This window comes from Piliocolobus tephrosceles, chromosome 1, assembly GCF_002776525.5.
Source record: "Piliocolobus tephrosceles isolate RC106 chromosome 1, ASM277652v3, whole genome shotgun sequence".
In the NCBI taxonomy this organism is placed as follows: Eukaryota; Metazoa; Chordata; class Mammalia; order Primates; family Cercopithecidae; genus Piliocolobus; species Piliocolobus tephrosceles.
Window position 1 is genome coordinate 216,024,374 of NC_045434.1, and position 16,772 is coordinate 216,041,145.

The window sequence follows — 16,772 nt, forward strand, 5'->3', positions numbered from 1 at the left end:
CTCAGCACTTTGGGAGGCCGAGGTGGGTGGATCACACGGTCAGGAATTCGAGACTAGTCCAGCCAATATGGTGAAACCCTATCTCTACTAAAAATACAAAAATTAGCTGGGCATGGTGGCAGGTGTCTGTAGTCCCAGCTACTCAGGAGGCTGAGGCAGAAGAGTGGCTTGAACCTGGGAGGCAGAGGTTGCAGTGAGCCAAGATTGTGCCACTGCACTCCAGCCTGGGCAACAGAGCGAGACTCCGTCTCACACACACACACACACACACACACACACACACACAACCAAAACACAAAAAACTGTTCCTGGAGGAGGTTTGGGGTAGAATTTGGACTGCCAATGAAATCTGCATTTGCTTTATTGTTGTGGGGGCTTGGCTTGGGCCTTGTGCTTTGTCTGGGGGTCCCGAGCACCCTTCCTTGCTGCAGGCCCCGGCTGAGGCTGGGGTGGGTGGGGACCCTTGGTGGCTGCCAGTGGGTTTTTATTCCCAAGGATGATCCTTTTCGCACCCTCACTGTTTCAGGCGACGCTCTCCGAAAGCCTCGCCTCCAGAAGCCCATCACGGGGCACTTGGACGACTTATTCTTCACCCTGTACCCCTCCCTCGAGAAGTTTGAGGAAGAGCTGCTGGAGCTCCACGTCCAGGACCACTTCCAGGAGGTGTGGAGTCAGAAGCATAATGGGGGGCAGGGTGGGACCAGGCAGGGGTGGGGCCCGGGCAGGGCAGGGAGGAGGTGGGGCAGGGCGGGGGGGGGTAGGGCAGGGGAGAACCCACATCTGATGTTGCTGAGGAGGGCCTTGTGGCCATAAAGTGACGTGGTTCTGTCTTTTCCCCACTTTTTGGAGCTGAACTGGACCTTTAGGGACCCCTTTCTTCCACAGCCAAGGCCCCCACAGAGCCTCCAGTCGTTGTTTTCACTTGAACAGTGACTAACGTGCAGTTAACCTGAGATGTTAATTAACATTAATTCTGGTAGATATGAAATAATCCTCATTTAAAGTAAACTAAGTCACCAGGTGGGCATAGGGAAACCCATAGAACCCTTCCCATGTTCAGAGGATGTCGGTGGGGACATGGGGTTCATTTCCAGAGGTGGCTGGAAGCCTTCAGTCGTCTCACCCACCTTGGGCCCCTGGGAAGGCACCTCCAGCCTCACCGTCACCTCAGCCTGCCCGTGTCACACGTCATTGCGTTCTGGTCTCTGAAGGCCTGTTCACACTCCCTGCCTTTCCTGTCTGTTGCTTTTCCGTGTTTGGGTTTGTCCAGGTGCCCAGGCAGGGCGTCTGGAGTGGTTGCCCGTCTGTTAGGCAGAGGCTGTCGAGCCTCCCGGGAGGGATGTCTGTGTCTTGCAGGTGTGTGGAGCTCAGCCTGCCTAGTGCGCTGCATCCACTGGGGTTTCCTCTCCGGCCCCGTCCCAGCGATGCCCTGGCTTGCGAGCTGTAAAACACCAGGGCCAGGGAGGTTGTTTCTAGAGCTCCCGTCACCTCTAACAGCAAAAATTCTCTTGGATTTTCTGTGTAGAAGCTTGTTTGTATGCCAGACAAGACTTGGAAAAGCCTTTGCAGGTTTGGGGATTGCTTATGTTTTCTAGGCGATAATCTGTCCTTGGTCTGGAAAAATTGGACTTGATGAACTGTCACAAATACCGTCCTGGCTCTTCTGTCTCCAGCAGCAGTGGGAGCAGGCGTGTGGGACGGAGATTGCCTGGTTCTGCTGGGGCCCTGGGCTCAGCCCACTTGCCCGCACCTTCGCTGATGATCACCAGATGGAGTGGGGAGAAGAGGGGTCAGCCCTGGCTGCTCTCAGCTCTGGAAGGAGGGGCCCTTAGACCTTGGTTGTGGGCAAACCACTCCTTGTTCGCCCTCCTAGAATGAGAGAGAGTCTTCACTTTCGACTTCAGAAACAAAGAGAAAGAAACTTTAATTGCAGAGAGCCAAGAGACTGGTGGGGTAACATCCTGCTATTGCGTCGAGTCCTCTTCACGTCACACCCCTTTCATGATGAGTCCCACAGCAGTGCGCAGAATGCGATTGCATGGCTGCGCGACGTGAGGAGGGACGGCAGGGGGAGGCCTTGGGCCCGGCACCCACAGAGGCACCCTCAGAGCCCCTCCGGTCTCATCCTGGTTGCACCTTCCTCCCCGCCCATTCCCTAGGGCGTTTGTGCTAATCGCCTGTCGAGGCATCTCTAAACACTATAGGCTTGCCTGTTTTTGACCTATCTTTAAATGAAGTCGTACTTTTTTCTTTTGTATTGTTTTGCTGCTTTTGCTCAACACTGTGCTCCCGTGAGAGGCTGTCTGCCGTGGCTGTGGCTCCATTTGCTCACTTTCTTTGCTGGATGGTCGTCCCTGTGAAGGCACCAGGATTTATGAATCCATTCTACCACTGATGGACTGTTGGGCTGTGTTCAGGTTGGGGCTGAGCATTCTTCCATGTATATCCTGACTTTTAGTAGAATCTCGAGCAGGAAGTAAAAGGGACTTTTTTGGAAAATCCTCATGGGCCTGCAATGAGCTGGCTGGTCCGCTGGGGTCTGCTGGTCTAGGATGACCTTGGCTGGGGGGGGGTGGCTCCCTGTGGCCTCTCCTGTGGCAGCCAGTCTGGGCTTGCTGTCATGGAGGCAGATGTTTAAGAGAGGAGTTGGAAATGCGCAGACATTTTCAAACCTCTGTTTGGATTAAATGTGTTACTCTCCCATTGGCCAAAGCAGGTCACTGGCCAATTCCAGAGTCAGAGAGGTAGGGACTCCAGGTTCCAGGACAAAGGATGTGGCTTTAAAGATCGCTTACCTGGAGCCGTGAATGCGTCCTTTACCATGAGGGTTTGGTGGAATTCCCAGGATTTTGCCAACTCAGCCGTAGCTCCTGGGGGTGGAGGCAGAGATGGGCACGGTGCCTGCCTTCCTCCCTTTGAGCTTCAAGGCTTGGGTCCTGCCTTGGCGCCAGGTCCTGAAGGCTGGTGCGTTCTGTTATGCCACCGTCCTTAATTGGTGGCATATTTTGCTCCTTAGGTCCTGGGGGAAGGAAATTCTCTGAGAAAGTGTCCCTGTCCTGTTCACTTGAAAGTCCCAGAGAACATTTTTTTTCACTCAGTAGTCAAAGAGGTCTTTTAAAAACATAAATTCATCACTTCTCAGCCTTTTGGTTAAATCAAGCGTAAAAATGTAAATTCAGCCATTTTTCTTCTGTGTTGAAAACCTGCTGCTGGCTTCTCATTGCCCTTGGACTGACACCTGGGATCCTGACCCTCGGGGGGCATGTGGTGTGGTCTCTGCGGGTTTCCCCTGCCTCACTGCATGCTGCCTCCTGGGCATGGATTGGTCTTTGCGGGTTTCCCTATTTCACTGTGTGCTACTTCCTGGGCCTGTTTTGCAGTCCTGGACTCAGGCCTGCCTCCGCCTGGGTGACCTCGGACTCATGTTTGTCCCTGCCTGGGTCCTGGAGCATGTAGCAGACTTTCCTGAATGTTCTTCCTGCACATCTCTGCGTGTTTCCCCTCAGGCTTCAGGTCTGGACAGGGTCCCCTGACTTTCCTGCAGGGGTGCTGTTCCCCGCCCTTGCCACTGTGTCTCCAGCCATCACCCCGCGTTCCTCCCGAGCGCTCAGCACTTCCTGGAAGCAGCTGGCCTTCTTATCTGTTACTGTTGGTCTCTTGCTGTGAGTGTTTGTTTACCAGGACAGGGACGTTGTTTTGTTTACCATGACACGTGATGTGCATGAACGGGGTTTGGCACATAGTAGGGCTGTAATATTTAGTTGTGAGAATGAATGATTCAGGTGCTCATCCTAGTAGTCTATGAAGTTAGCAAGTTATTGTGTGTGTGTGTGTGCGCATGTGCGTGCTCGCACACGTGTGTGAATGAGCTGGACTTGCTCCCTCTTGAAAATGCAGTTCCACATAATATGGTCTTATGTACACACAAAGCAGAGAATAGGATTGAAACAGCAACATCAGTTTCCTTGGTGTAGTTCCTGCTGTTTTCTCATTTTTCAGGGCAGATTGTGTGAGGGTAGAGATGTTTTAGGAATATCATTGTTGAATTTTATACGGTCCCATTAAAATCACTTTATTATGTATTTTTACTGTCTTTGTATTTTTGTTCCAGTCCAACTGGCAGATACTCAGTTATCTGCATAGTTTTATTTTCATTATCCAAAGGCTGAATTTAGGTCTGTTCCAGTTGATTAATGGACGGTAAAGAAAACTTGAAAATTCGGGGATCATTTTGCAAAGATCACATAATTTAATAAACACTAATAGCTGGGGGAATATCCTTGTTCATTTGTTAGAGCGCCTGTCCATTTTTGTTAAGATGAAACACTTTCATATCAAGTGACCACTTTGGGGCAGATTCTGTTTTTATTGGTTTAGGACTTAGTGCCTAAGCATGTTTCCCTTTGTACACCAACCATGTCTCAGGTCTCTCGGTAGACAGAGTTGAAATGTGATGAGCTCTGCCTCCGAGCACCTTTCCATCGTCGTCCAGGGAATTGGGCCCCAGGGAAGTGGGCTCCGGGGAAGCAGCCTCTGGGAAAGGGGACTCCGGGGAAGTGGGCTATGGGGCCTTGGAGGAGCCTTGAAGGAGCCAAATACGAGTTTGCTGCATCTTGAGAATGGTCAGCTTAACCTTGGAAAGCTAGTGTCAGGGTTTGGGGATCAAGGCATCTGAGGGTGTGCATTGTACCAAGAGGATCATGCTGTGTCAGAAATGCCAAAACTCACCGGGCAGTGCCCCAAGGCCAGTGGCTGGGATTGGGTGCTGTATCTGTCATTTGCTTGCACTCATCTTGACTAAGCATCATCTGATCTGCAGTTATCTGCAGCTTCTGCTCCAGTTTCTTTTCTCTGCTCACCTCCCCCAGGGACTTCTGGCGAGCTCCCTCTTCCCGTCTGTGCCAGGGCTCATTCCTTCTGCCTGTGCCTCTTCCAGGGATGTGACCCACTGGACGGTGGTGGCCTGGAGATCCTGGAACGGCGCCTGCGTGTGGGCGTGCACAACGGTCTGGGCTTCGTGCAGAGGCCGCAGGTCGTTGTACTGGTGCCTGAGATGGATGTGGCCTTGACGCGCTCAGCCAGCTTCAGCAGGAAAGTGGTCTCCTCTTCCAAGACCAGGTATTGTCCCCTGGGTCCCCAGGGATGGGTGGGGATGTACAAGGGATCACGATGAAATGAGGTCGTTTGTGCATGTCAGGTGTGGACTCACCCACGGGGGAGTTCTTCCTTGTGTTTCTTTCCTCTTGCTAAATTGTGCCCATTAGGAACCAACCTTGGAGTTGGAAGTTCGGAAAAAGCTCCCCCTTTTTTTCCCATTTGTGCTCTGACAATTTGGGGGTTAGCATTGTGGATGCTTCGAGCTGCGGCTGCTGAGGGTCTGTGGAGGTCTTGCATGCTGCCTTCTAGGCGTACCTTGTGATTAGTTTCTCATAGGACAGAGAATCGGGGCAGCAAGACCTGCTGCTCTGTTTAATCCAGTGCTTCCCAAATCAGGTGTCGCAGACATCACTGCAGGGTGTCGTGCCTTTCCTCTCTTATGGTGCCAGGCAGAGGCCAGGTGTCCTCCGCCGTAGGCCAGCCTTGAAGAAGGAGCCTGCATCCTCTATGGCATTTCCTGGTAACTTGGCCGTATCAGGCCGTATCAAGCTTTGGTAATTTGGAAAGGCGTTGAAAGAGCAGTGAGAGGCCGAGGCGGGAGGATTGCTTGAGCTCAGGAGTTTGAGACCAGTCATGGCAGCATAGTGAGACCCTCATCTCTTAAAAAAAAAGAAAAAAAGCAGTGGTTTGGGGGAATTTCCAGATCATTTGGGAAGAGCATGCAGTGTTACATGGTAGACTTGCTGTGGCAGCAGCACCCCTGTGTCCCCCAGGGTGTCCCCTTGGCTGTTGCTGACAGTGGTCGATGTGGATGAAGGAAAGATGGGAGCCCGAGCTCTAATGCGCCCCCGGTTTGTGTTTCTGACCCAGCTCTGGGAGTCAAGCTCTGGTTTTGAGAAGCCGCCTCCGCCTCCCAGAGATGGTCGGCCACCCTGCGTTTGCGGTCGTCTTCCAGCTGGAGTACGTGTTCAGCAGCCCTGCAGGAGCGGACAGCAATGTAAGAACAGCCTTTTGCACTCAGGTTCCTCTGGCGATGAACTCTGTGCTGAGGATAAATGTAATGGACATGAATGCTTTTTCCATTAAAAAGAGGCATGATTATTATAAATAATAAGTGAAAATCACTTTACGGACATTTACCAGCTAATTGTAAGGAACGTTACGAAGGATACAGACGAGCTGGAGAGGGCAAAGAATGTGGGAAGGGCTTGGAGCCCCCATGCCCTGCTGGGCTCTGCCCTCTGGGCACCTCCGTGGGTTCAGCTGTCCGGAGCTCTCTGAAGCCAGTCCTTTTGGGTTTTGATGGACACTTCATTCTGTAGACATGATTAATTACACATTGACCACTGATGATCAACGTAACCTTCAGTTACTCTCCTCCCCCTGCCTTGGTCTTGCTGTGAGCAGCCCCATCCTGAAGCCACTGAGGGGCTGCCAGCCACGGTCACCTCATTAGCACACAAAAGATAGCACTTCGGAGACTCCGGGGGTTTCAGGAGTTGTGTACCAGGAAACTGAACGAGGACCAAATAGATGGTTCACAAATGACAGGTGCGTTCTGCTGGCTGGGAGTAACGCATAAGTCAGTAAGTTTCATGTATCGTAATCGCGTGAATTCATGATGATTGAATTGGTAATTATTTTGAAAAATGAGGCCGTTTTAATGTATTTTTATATGACAGTAGTGTGGTAAAGCTTGAATTTGCACACGTGAGAGATGGTTTCTCATAGGGAACTTTATATATACCTATAGAATAATAAAAGTAAGAATTTATAGGTCCAGTTGAAAGAAAGAAAATATGTGGACATCATTTATATTAATGTAGATTCTTTGAAAAACCCAAATCCTGCTGTTCTTAATATGTAGTTTTCTGTTTGAAAAAGCCAGTACTATAGTTCCGCCTTTTCCACGGGGCGTTTGTTCCAAGACCCCGGTGGGTGCCTGAAACCTCTGTAGTACTGACCCCTACACGGTACATACTAGGTTTTGTCCTGCATATACATACCTGTGATACAGTTTATAAATTAGGTACAGTAAGATATTTAACAACAATAACAGTAAAATAGAACAATTATAATATACAGTAATACAAGTGAATGTAGTCTCTGTCTCTTCCTCTGCCTCTCAACTGCAGTGGGCGGGTGGTGTCTACAGTGTGGATACGGAGGACGAAGGGATGATTCACGCCCTGGCTGGGACACTGCTCAGAGTGGCATGCAATTTAGGACTTAGGGATTGTTTTCTTCTGGAGTTTTCTATTTAATATTTTCAGACCAAGGTTGACTGAGGGTCACTGAAACTGCAGATCAAGGGTACTTCTGTATAATTTTATTTTATTTTTTTAAACGGAATCTTGCTATATCGCCCAGGCATTCTCAGCTCACTGCAAGCTCCGCCTCCAGGGTTCACGCCGTTCTCCTGCCTCAGCCTCCCAAGTAGCTGGGACTACAGGCACCCGCCACCTCGCCTGGCTAATTTTTTGTATTTTTTAGTAGAGACTTGGTTTCACCGTGTTAGCCAGGATTGTCTCCATCTCCTGACCTCATGATCCACCCGCCTTGGCCTCCCAAAGTGCTGGGATTACAGGTGTGAGCCACTGCACTTGGCCCTTCTGTATCATTTTAACAAGTAAATTAGAAACCAAAAAACGGCTGACAAGACATCTTCCATGGCGACGCGGCCTGCCATTGCGACTGGGCAGCTCTTTCGGGAACAGCCTATGAAGGAGCATGAGGTGCTGAGGACGGTCTTGGGGTGTGCCTCAGGCGGGAGAGCAGCGCGTCGGGGTATAGCTGCCATTTGATGTTTCTAATCTCTTCTGGCAGCGGTGAGCTGACTTTGCCAGTGTCCACTCCTCTGGTCCCTATGATTCCGAGTCCTAATTAGGTGCAGAAATCCAGAGGTGCCAAGTGTTCTGTGGCCTGACGCAGTCACAGTCATTTAATGAAACTGTTCCAGTTCTGCTTTTCTTTACTTATGACCAGAAATTTCAGCTAAAATGCAGCTGTCTGTGAATACCCTTGGGTGGGAGGGGCCTTCTGGGGTGGGTGTGGCTCATGGAGAGGGATGGGGCTGCCCAGGCTGGGGAGTGAGGGAAGAGAAATGGCTTCAGCCCGATGGCTGATGTGTGGTGCCTAGGGGCTGTGAGGGGAGGTGGGGAGGAGCAGGGGGCCTGGCGCCTCACTCGCAGTGTCTTCTAGAGAATATTAATTGTAATTTACTTGTGCTTGTGACATCTGTATGCCAAAACCAAGATGTCTTAGTGACACTTTATTCCTTTTTAACCCTCATCTGAAATTCCTGACAACAGGTGGTTTCGATGGTGGCCGCTTCACGGGCATCTGGGGTGGGGGTGAGGTTGTGAAATCACTCCCTCCCTTCCCCACCCCTCCCCACTCCCCTCCCCAGTCTCCTCCTCTCTCCTCCCCTTGCCTCCCCTCCCCTCCTCTCCCCTCCCGTCCTGTCACCTCCCCTCCCCTTCGCTTCCCAAGACAGAGTCTCACTCTCTCGCCCCTCAGTGGCGCAATCTCGGCTCACTGCAACCTCTGCCTCCCGGGTTCAAGTGATTCTCCAGCCTCAGTCTCTTGAGTAGCTGGGATTTACAGGCACGCGTCACCACGCCTGGCTAATTTGTGTATTTTTAGTAGAGATGGGGTTTTCCCATGTTGGCCAGGCAGGTCTCGGACTCCTGACCTCAAGTGATCTGCCCTCCTTGGCCTCCCAAAGTGCTGGGATTCCAGGCATGAGCCACCGCACCTGGCCAGTCGTCGGTACTTTCTGATGTGCTGGTGGATTGTAACTGGGAATACTGGATTCCACTTTACTGTCATCAAATGCACTTTCCTAGGTGAAATCTGGAATGGAAACATTGCAGTGTATGAAATGACCTTCCATACAAATTGCTTGCTGTGCAGAACCACTGAAAGTGGGTTAAGCATCCAGCGGGTGAAACTGGAATTGAGCGGGACATGAGAGGAGAAAGGCACAATGGCGGGGCCATCTGTGTGACAGTGGCCATGGTAGAGGAACCCAGTGTGCCCCTCCGAAGGCCCAGGGCGGGCCATGGCAGGGCCCTCCCACCTCAGCCACCCCGTCTGCAGCAGCGTCTCCTGGAGCAGCCTTCTTCAGCTGGGTGGGGATTTTTTCAGTGTGGTCATGCATACCGGCTGCAGCGTCCTCCTCCTTGTCTTTGGTGAGGATCCTGCACGGTGGAAGCTGCAAGCACAGCTGAGAACAGGCTGGCTGGTACGATGAGCCCCACGGAGCTTCCCTGGCTGCCAGCTTCCTGGGCAACAGTCTGCTTCTTCTGTATACTCTCCCACAACCCGTTTTGAATTATTCTGAAACAAATTCCAGGCATCATTTTATTCCATCTGTAAACCTTTTGGCATGCCCATTTCGTTTTTTTTTTTTAAACTTTTTTATTATGGGAAATTTCAAAGCTAACGGTGGAGAAGCATGTGGTGCATTCCCTGCACCCACCTCCAACCCCCGATTTACCGCTCATGTCTCATCTCTTTCTCCCGTCCCGTTCCACCCGGGCTGCTGGAGAGCACACCCTAGACATCGCATCCTTTCATCTACAGATGGCTCACCATGTCTCTCCAAAAGACAGGGCTCCTGGAGTGTCACTGTGAACACCACCATCACACCGAACCTTGGCTGCATTTCTCAGTATCATCAACGTCCAGTCAGCCTGGGTGTACATATTTTAAGTATTTTACTTAATCAGAAATGGACAAACCCCAGCAGTGTGCCTTTCCCTGGAAAGTGACTTGTGACAGACGTCTTCCTGCATGAGCCAGGCGGCCTGTCTGTTGTTCCCTGGCAGTGGCTTCCTCATGTTGCCTTTAACTGGAGGATCTGCTCTCCCTGTGGCTCTGCTGCCTTCATCACACACTCCTAATGCTGGGAGAACCAAAATGCACCAGGCTTTTGGCAGTTTCTTCACTTGGCCTCATGCGTCAGATCGGGAGGCAAAAGCCATGGTGTCCAGGGGCACTTTGTGGAAGGATTCATCTGTAAATGGTACACACAGACAAGAAGGAGGAGGCCACCTGGGCTGATGAGAACATGGAACAAATACTGTGTTCAAGACACACCCAGGCACCGGAGTCTGCATGCATTCTTTTGGTCCTGAGTATTTTGTGGTCAGTGGAAACAAACTAGGAACAAAAGTTTTGCGAAGACACACTCATTGATTTTAATCTGCTATTATATTTTTGCATTTTTTAGTAAACAAAGTATCTAGAACCTTTTCCCTGTAATTTTTGTTTGGGTTAGCTGTGAAGAAGCTAAAGAAACTACCAAAGAAGTAGTCCCTCCTGTCCAGACCACTTTCTTCCCAGGATCGTGGGGACAGTGCAACCTCATTTGACTGCCACAGCACTACCTCTTTTGAAATGCTGTATGCATGCAAGTGTGGGCTCCGGAAATGTGTGCTGACTGAATGGGTGATGGAGCAAACTCCCTATGACATGAGCATGAAATGCAACAGGGGTAAACCTGCAAAAATCACCGGATCCAGTGTCTTGGCTGCGTTTCATGTCTGAATAAGTGGGCATCCTCCTGGGCCTCTGGGGGTGAATACAGTCCTTTTCTGTGGGTCACATGACAAAATAACCCTCTCCCCAAATCTCTAAGGGGTGAAGATCTGACTGATTTATTGTTTATGTTTTAACTCATATTCTTGGAACAAAATCGTTGGCCCGTGTTCCAGGTTCCAGGTCTGTTGAACTGATCCATGCGTGTCCTTGATGGCCTTTCCTCCAGTACTGTCCAGCTCAGGATCCTGTCTTGTGTCTGGTTTCTGTGTTTCTTTGGCCTCCTTAAGTCTGGAACAGTTCCTCAGCTTTTTTTTGGTCCTTTATGATTTTATTTTTAATATTTTAGTCTCCCTTCTTCTTTTTTTTTTTGAGATGGAGTCTCGCTCTGTCCCCCAGTCTGGAGTGCAGTGGTGCGACCTCGGCTCACTCAAGCTCCGCCTCCTGAGTTCACGTGATTCTCCTGCCTCAGCCTCCCTAGTAGCTGGAACTACAGGTGCCCGCCACCACGCCTGGCTAAGGTTTTGTATTTTTAGTAGAGACGGGGTTTCACCGTGTTAGCCAGGATGGTCTCGATCTCCTGACCTTGTGATCCGCCTGCCTTGGCCTCCCGAAGTGCTGGGATTACAGGCATGAGCCACCATGCATGGCCTAGTTTCCCTTCTTTTAAAAAATGTTAACGCGAACGTTCCTTGGGTTCATCTGATGCTTCCTCATAGTTGGAGTCAGGTTGTACCTTCCTGGCAGTGGTCCGTGTGAGCGAGGGGCTGTCCTCGGGTCCCACATCCAGGCGTGCACGTGTCCTTCCTGGGCAGGGTTGGTTGTGGTGATCTGTGGTGATATCTCCACTGTAGAGTTACCTTTTTTCCTCCTTGCAGCTAATAAGTGATCTGTGGGGAGTCTCTGAGACCACGTGTGTATCTGCTGCTCATCCGATTGTCCCCCTTGGGTTGGCATCGTTTATGCTTCCTGCAGGAGGAGGAGCCCCAGCCCAGCCTTCCCACAGGCCTGCAGCTGGCACGGCACCTCCCGTCCACAGGGCCCCCCTCCCACTGGTGGGTAGATGGTTGACTCGTCCATCAAGCGCACATGGGTGTGGACTCAGGGATCCCTGTTTTTCCTTTTTTTTTTTTGAGATGGAGTCTCGCTCTGTCACCCGGTCTGGAGTGCAGTGGCCAGATCTGAGCTCAAGCTCCACCTCCCGGGTTTACACCATTCTCCTGCCTCAGCCTCCCGAGTAGCTGGGACTACAGGCGCCCACCACCTCGCCCGGCTAGATTTTTGTATTTTTTAGTAGAGACGGGGTTTCACTGTGTTAGCCAGGATGGTCTCAATCTCCTGACCTCGTGATCTGCCTGTCTCGGCCTCCCAAAATGCTGGGATTATAGGCTTGAGCCACCGCGCCCGGCTGGGATCCCTGTTTTTAAAGTCACTGCTCCTCATTATTTTGGCACTCAAATTGTCCCAGATTTGTCCAGATGGAGTCCTTGAGGCTGGCCCCTGTGTCCTGTGGCATCCTCCGTCCTGTTTGGTGTTTGAGTACTTTCTGGCTTCCCAAGATGCTTCAGGTTCATCCTCATCTCTAACTTATTTTGCCCATTTTTCTATAGAGGTTTTGCATTTTTCATCACATGTTAAAAGTTCTTTGTATGTTAAGGATATTTGCTCTTTATCTGTGATAAATAGTGCAGATATTCAGATATTTTCTCCTCATTTTGTCATTTGTCTTTTTATTTTTTTCTGGCTGTGTAAGCATTAAAACATCTTCTAATGTACTCAGGTATGTAAGTTCTTTGTTTTGTTGTATCTGGATTTTAAGTCAGAGGGAAAAAGCCTTTCTTTGTTCCCCAGTCATAGAGGAATTCACCCATGTTTTCTCCTTGTGCAATGTTTCTCCTGCCCTTTTTTTTTTTTTTTTTTTGTGATATGAGGGATGGATCTGATTTTATCTTTTCCCAGTGGCCTTCTGGTCCCACTACCACTTTCTTAGAAGTCCCCCTTTGCCATAGTGACTTCATGTGCTGTCTTTATCACATACTCTGTCTTTATGGATAGTGCATCTGTTTCTGGACTTTTACTTATTTCGTGGACTGCCCTGTCTGTTAATGTACCATGGCCATACCATTTTAATTCTAGGGGCTCTGTTGTGTGTTTTAGCATTTGGTAAGGCAAGTTCAGCCTTATGGTTCTTCTTTCCCTTGCTTTTCTAGATTTCTTGCATGTTTATTTTTCTGGATGAACTTTTGTATCAAGAGGTCTAGCTCCAAAAAATGCTGATTGGCATTTTAAAAATTGGGATTGCAGTAAATTTATGATTGAATTTAGAAAGTATTTTACAACTCAAGGATGTTTAGTTGCCCTAAGCAAGACTAGGATGTCTTTGCATTTGTTCAAGTCTATTTTTGTGTCTTTCAGCAATGATTTCCAAAATATTTTTAAGTTTTAAAATGTAGATTTTTAACAATTCTTATGAAAATTTTTCATAAGTATTTAATTTTTTGTGCTGCTGTTGTAAATGGGATGTTTTCTCTCATTATATTGTCTAAATTAGCACTGTGTTTTTATTTTGTTTTTGTGGACAGTCATTATTATTTAAACAATTTTACTAGCATTGCATATAGCTCTTATATGCCACATGCTATCTTTAAAATTGAACTTTGTATTTTGAGGTAATTATAGATTCATATTGCAGTTATGAGGAGTAAAGAGGGGAGATTTGTGTCCCCATTCCCTGGTTGCTCCTGTCTTAGTCTGTTTTCTGCTGCTGTAACTGAATACCACAGACTGGGTCATTTACAATGAATAGAAATTTATTGGCTCATGCATGGTTCTGGAGGACGGGAAGTCCAAGATCAAGGTGCCAGCATCTTGTGGGGGCCTTCTTGTTGTGTCACCCCCTGGCGAAAGGGCAAAGAGAGGGTAAGAGAGAGAAAGGGTGACTGAACTCATCCTTGTATAAGAGGCCCATTCCCGAGATAATGGCATTCATCCATTCACTCCGCCCTCATGGCCTCACCACCTCTCATGAGGCCCCACCTCTCAACACAGGTTTGTTGGGGATTAAATTTCCAACACATGCTGTTTGGGGGACATGTTCAAACTGTAGCACCCCAAATGTTACACTGTCTTTTGATGAACAGTAGTTCTGATTTTAAGTCTAGCTGGCCAACTTTTTCTTGCATGTGGGGTGCATTCTGCCTGTTCCAGGGCAGGCAGCTCTTCTCCCGTCCCTCTACTGGCCCTGCCTCATCCTCTTTTGTCCTCTTCCCTCCTTCTGTGCTCTGGGGTCCCAGTGGGGGTGTGGCTGCGGACAGCGTTAGGCTAACTTCTTCCGCTGCTGGTGGCCCGTAATGAAAGAAAACTTCCTGCTCCCAAGTTCCCTAAATCTGAGCTCATAGACACACGGTCTCACAGCAGGCCTGGGGCCAGCCTCACGTGAGCCCCTTCCCTGGTGTAGTCACTGGCATGGGGGAATGGGGTTTCCTGTGGCCCTACTGTGTGGTTGAGGTGGGGGTTGCTTCCTGGAGCCAGGCCTCGTGGAAGGGCAGTGCCCACTGCAATGGATGCTGAGCCCTGAATCTGAGCCCAGTGTTCATTGGCTCTTTAAGACCCAGTGAGGGCAGGGAGGGAAGTGGAGCTAGGGTGAGAAGTAGAAGCCCTACAGTGCCCATGTGCCAGCCGTCGGGCCCCAGACTAGGCTCAGATGGCGGAGAGCTGCATACCTGCCCAACCCAGGCCTTACAGTGCCCGTGTGCCAGTCGCTGGGCCCCAGACTTGCTCCAGAGGGCGGGGAGCTTCACACCTGCCCAACCCAGGCCATGGCTCCGAATGCGTGACAGTTTTGCCATTGCTTCTTTTAGTCATTGTCAATTTGATGCTTGTTTTGCAGAGGACCAAGGCTTTATGAACCCATTACCTTGTGTGAAGAGTTCCACCAGGTTATTTAAATTTCTTTAAAACCATACTGCAGTTATTTTGTTACTCATTTATATTTTTAAAAATGATTATTTCACTCAGTAGAATCAAATGAAAATGTTACCTATTAACCCTTTTCCAGTTTGCCCTGAGAATACTTGGGGCACTTGTGGCTACAGTGTTTATCCGGAGGCAGCTTCGCCGTGAAGTATCTCACTTTTATTATTATTTTAGCATCACTCTGGTATATTGACTTTGGAAACAAAAGACATCATTCTATTTAAAGCATTATGTTTTTAGTAGTGGTATTTCCATGTACAAGATACAGTAATTTTCCGTCACTGAAAATGTCAAATCCTAGAAAATGTAGCATTCCTACACGTAGTGTTAGCATCCTTCTCGAACAGTTTTTGGCCAAAGATTCGTTTGATGAATCTGATTTTTCCCAAATAGACGATTCTGATGATTCAGATGATTCTGTTGTGAGTTCTGTTTAGAAATAATTCCAAGAACAGTTTTTATATTTTATTTTCACATTGAAAATCAGTCAGATTTGCTTCAGCCTCAGAGAGCATGTTTGTGTAAAATTAAATGAGTGCTGGCAGCCAGCTGCGCTTCTTTGTTTTTCTAAATGGGAAAAGGGTTAAATTTCACTCTGCTTTGAGATGACAGCACACAGCCTGTGTCATAGAGGGGTGGAGGAGGTGACCGCCTGTGGTTAGGTTTCCTCTCCCCCAGGAGTGCGTGGGAGCCACTGCCGGGTTTGCTGTCCGTCTCGTTTGGACTCAGTTCTGCATGTACTGGATCGGATCTGAGGACTGTGTAACTTCTGGTTGATGGCATCTGGCTTGTGAACCTCCGCTGTTGCTGGTAGTGGCTGTGCTCGTGTTGTGACCTCTGGGCTCCTCTGAGCAGGTTCTTCCTGCTGCTCAGCCAGGAGGGAGAGGCACCAATGCCAGCCTGGCTGCCTGCCACCCCCCCCCCCCGCTGCTCTTCACCTGGTGGGGCTCAGTCTCTCAGGCCTTGTGAAGTTCGCCTCAAGGGCCAGGAGCTGTGTGTCCTTCAGGGAGAATGCCGGCCAGCGAGTGAGCCATCAGGAAGGACTTGCCCTCAGCCCGTGGCCTGAGCTCCGAGTTCCAGAGCCGCCTGTCGCCTGCGTCCCCTGCCCGTCATGCTGCTGGGGGACACCTGGCTCCACCTCCAAGGATGCTCCTGGGTCTGGGCCTTCCACCATGTGCGGCTGGTTGCTCTGTTTCCTGTGCCTGTGTGGTGGTCATTTCACAGGGCAGTAGCTGCTGCACTGGGTGGATGGTGCCTGCGAGGGGTCAGCCCCGTCCCTGCTGTGGCTCTCACACCACGTGAGTGTGACTGTGTGTGTTCCCAGCCCAGGGCCTGAGCCGCTTTCTTCACGCTTACCTTAGGTCTCCGTCTCCTTCGTCTGTGTAATTATAGACCTACATTTCTCTCTCTTTTTTCTTTCTGTCCTCTGTGATTTGTGTGATACTAGGAACATTCAGAGATGTTTTGACGCAGTAGTTTGTCTTTTTAAAATTTGTCCTCAGCCAAGTGCCACATGTCACCACCATCGAGGTGGTGGGTCCCCTGGGCCCAGCTCTCTATCTGGATAAGTCCTTGAGGCAGTGGAGCGTGAGTGCGCTGCTTGGCGCGGACCCCACCCTGTCATTACCCAGAGAGCGGCCACCATCCCCTTCACTGTGCATTCCTGGTCCCTGGGGCTGGAGGTCCCAGCAGAACCGGGCCCAGGGCCCAAGGCTGGGTGCCCAGGCAGGAGTGAAAAGGTCTCACTGAAAATCTAAAGAAAATGAAGCTCGTGAAGTAATGCAACGTTTTCACCTTCATCTAAGTGAGTTCAGGTTGATCTGAGGACAGAAACCATCAAGGGCCTGTATGACTTTCCAGTGGCTTCTGTAACAAAGCATCACACCCTCCACAGCTCAAAGCAATGGAAACGTGTGACTCTGAGGCCACAGTCCACAATCTGCTCTGCTGGCAAACCCCAGGTATGGTAAGGCTAAGTTCCTCCCCAGGAAAGCCCAGGTGTGGCGGGGCCCAGCCCCTCCTCAGGAAACCCCAGGTGTGGCGGGGTCAAGGTCCTCCTCAAGAAACCCCAGGTGTGATGGAGCCCAGCTCCTCCCCAGGAAACTCCGGTGTGGCAGGGCCGAGGTCCTCCTCAGGAAACCCCAGGTGTGGCAGGG

The 16,772-nt window shown here is 50.0% G+C and overlaps 1 protein-coding gene across 3 annotated transcripts in view; it reads left to right on the forward strand.

Moving 5' to 3' along the window:
- Window positions 1-16,772, forward strand: part of NPHP4 (nephrocystin 4) — a 138,029-nt gene that overhangs the window by 42,312 nt on the left and 78,945 nt on the right. For all 3 annotated transcript variants that reach the window (XM_023215199.2, XM_023215200.2, XM_023215201.1), the window contains 3 exons: window positions 527-663; window positions 4,937-5,118; window positions 5,968-6,094. In XM_023215199.2, the coding sequence (XP_023070967.1) occupies window positions 527-663; window positions 4,937-5,118; window positions 5,968-6,094 (446 nt within the window). The remainder of the gene's footprint in view (window positions 1-526; window positions 664-4,936; window positions 5,119-5,967; window positions 6,095-16,772) is intronic.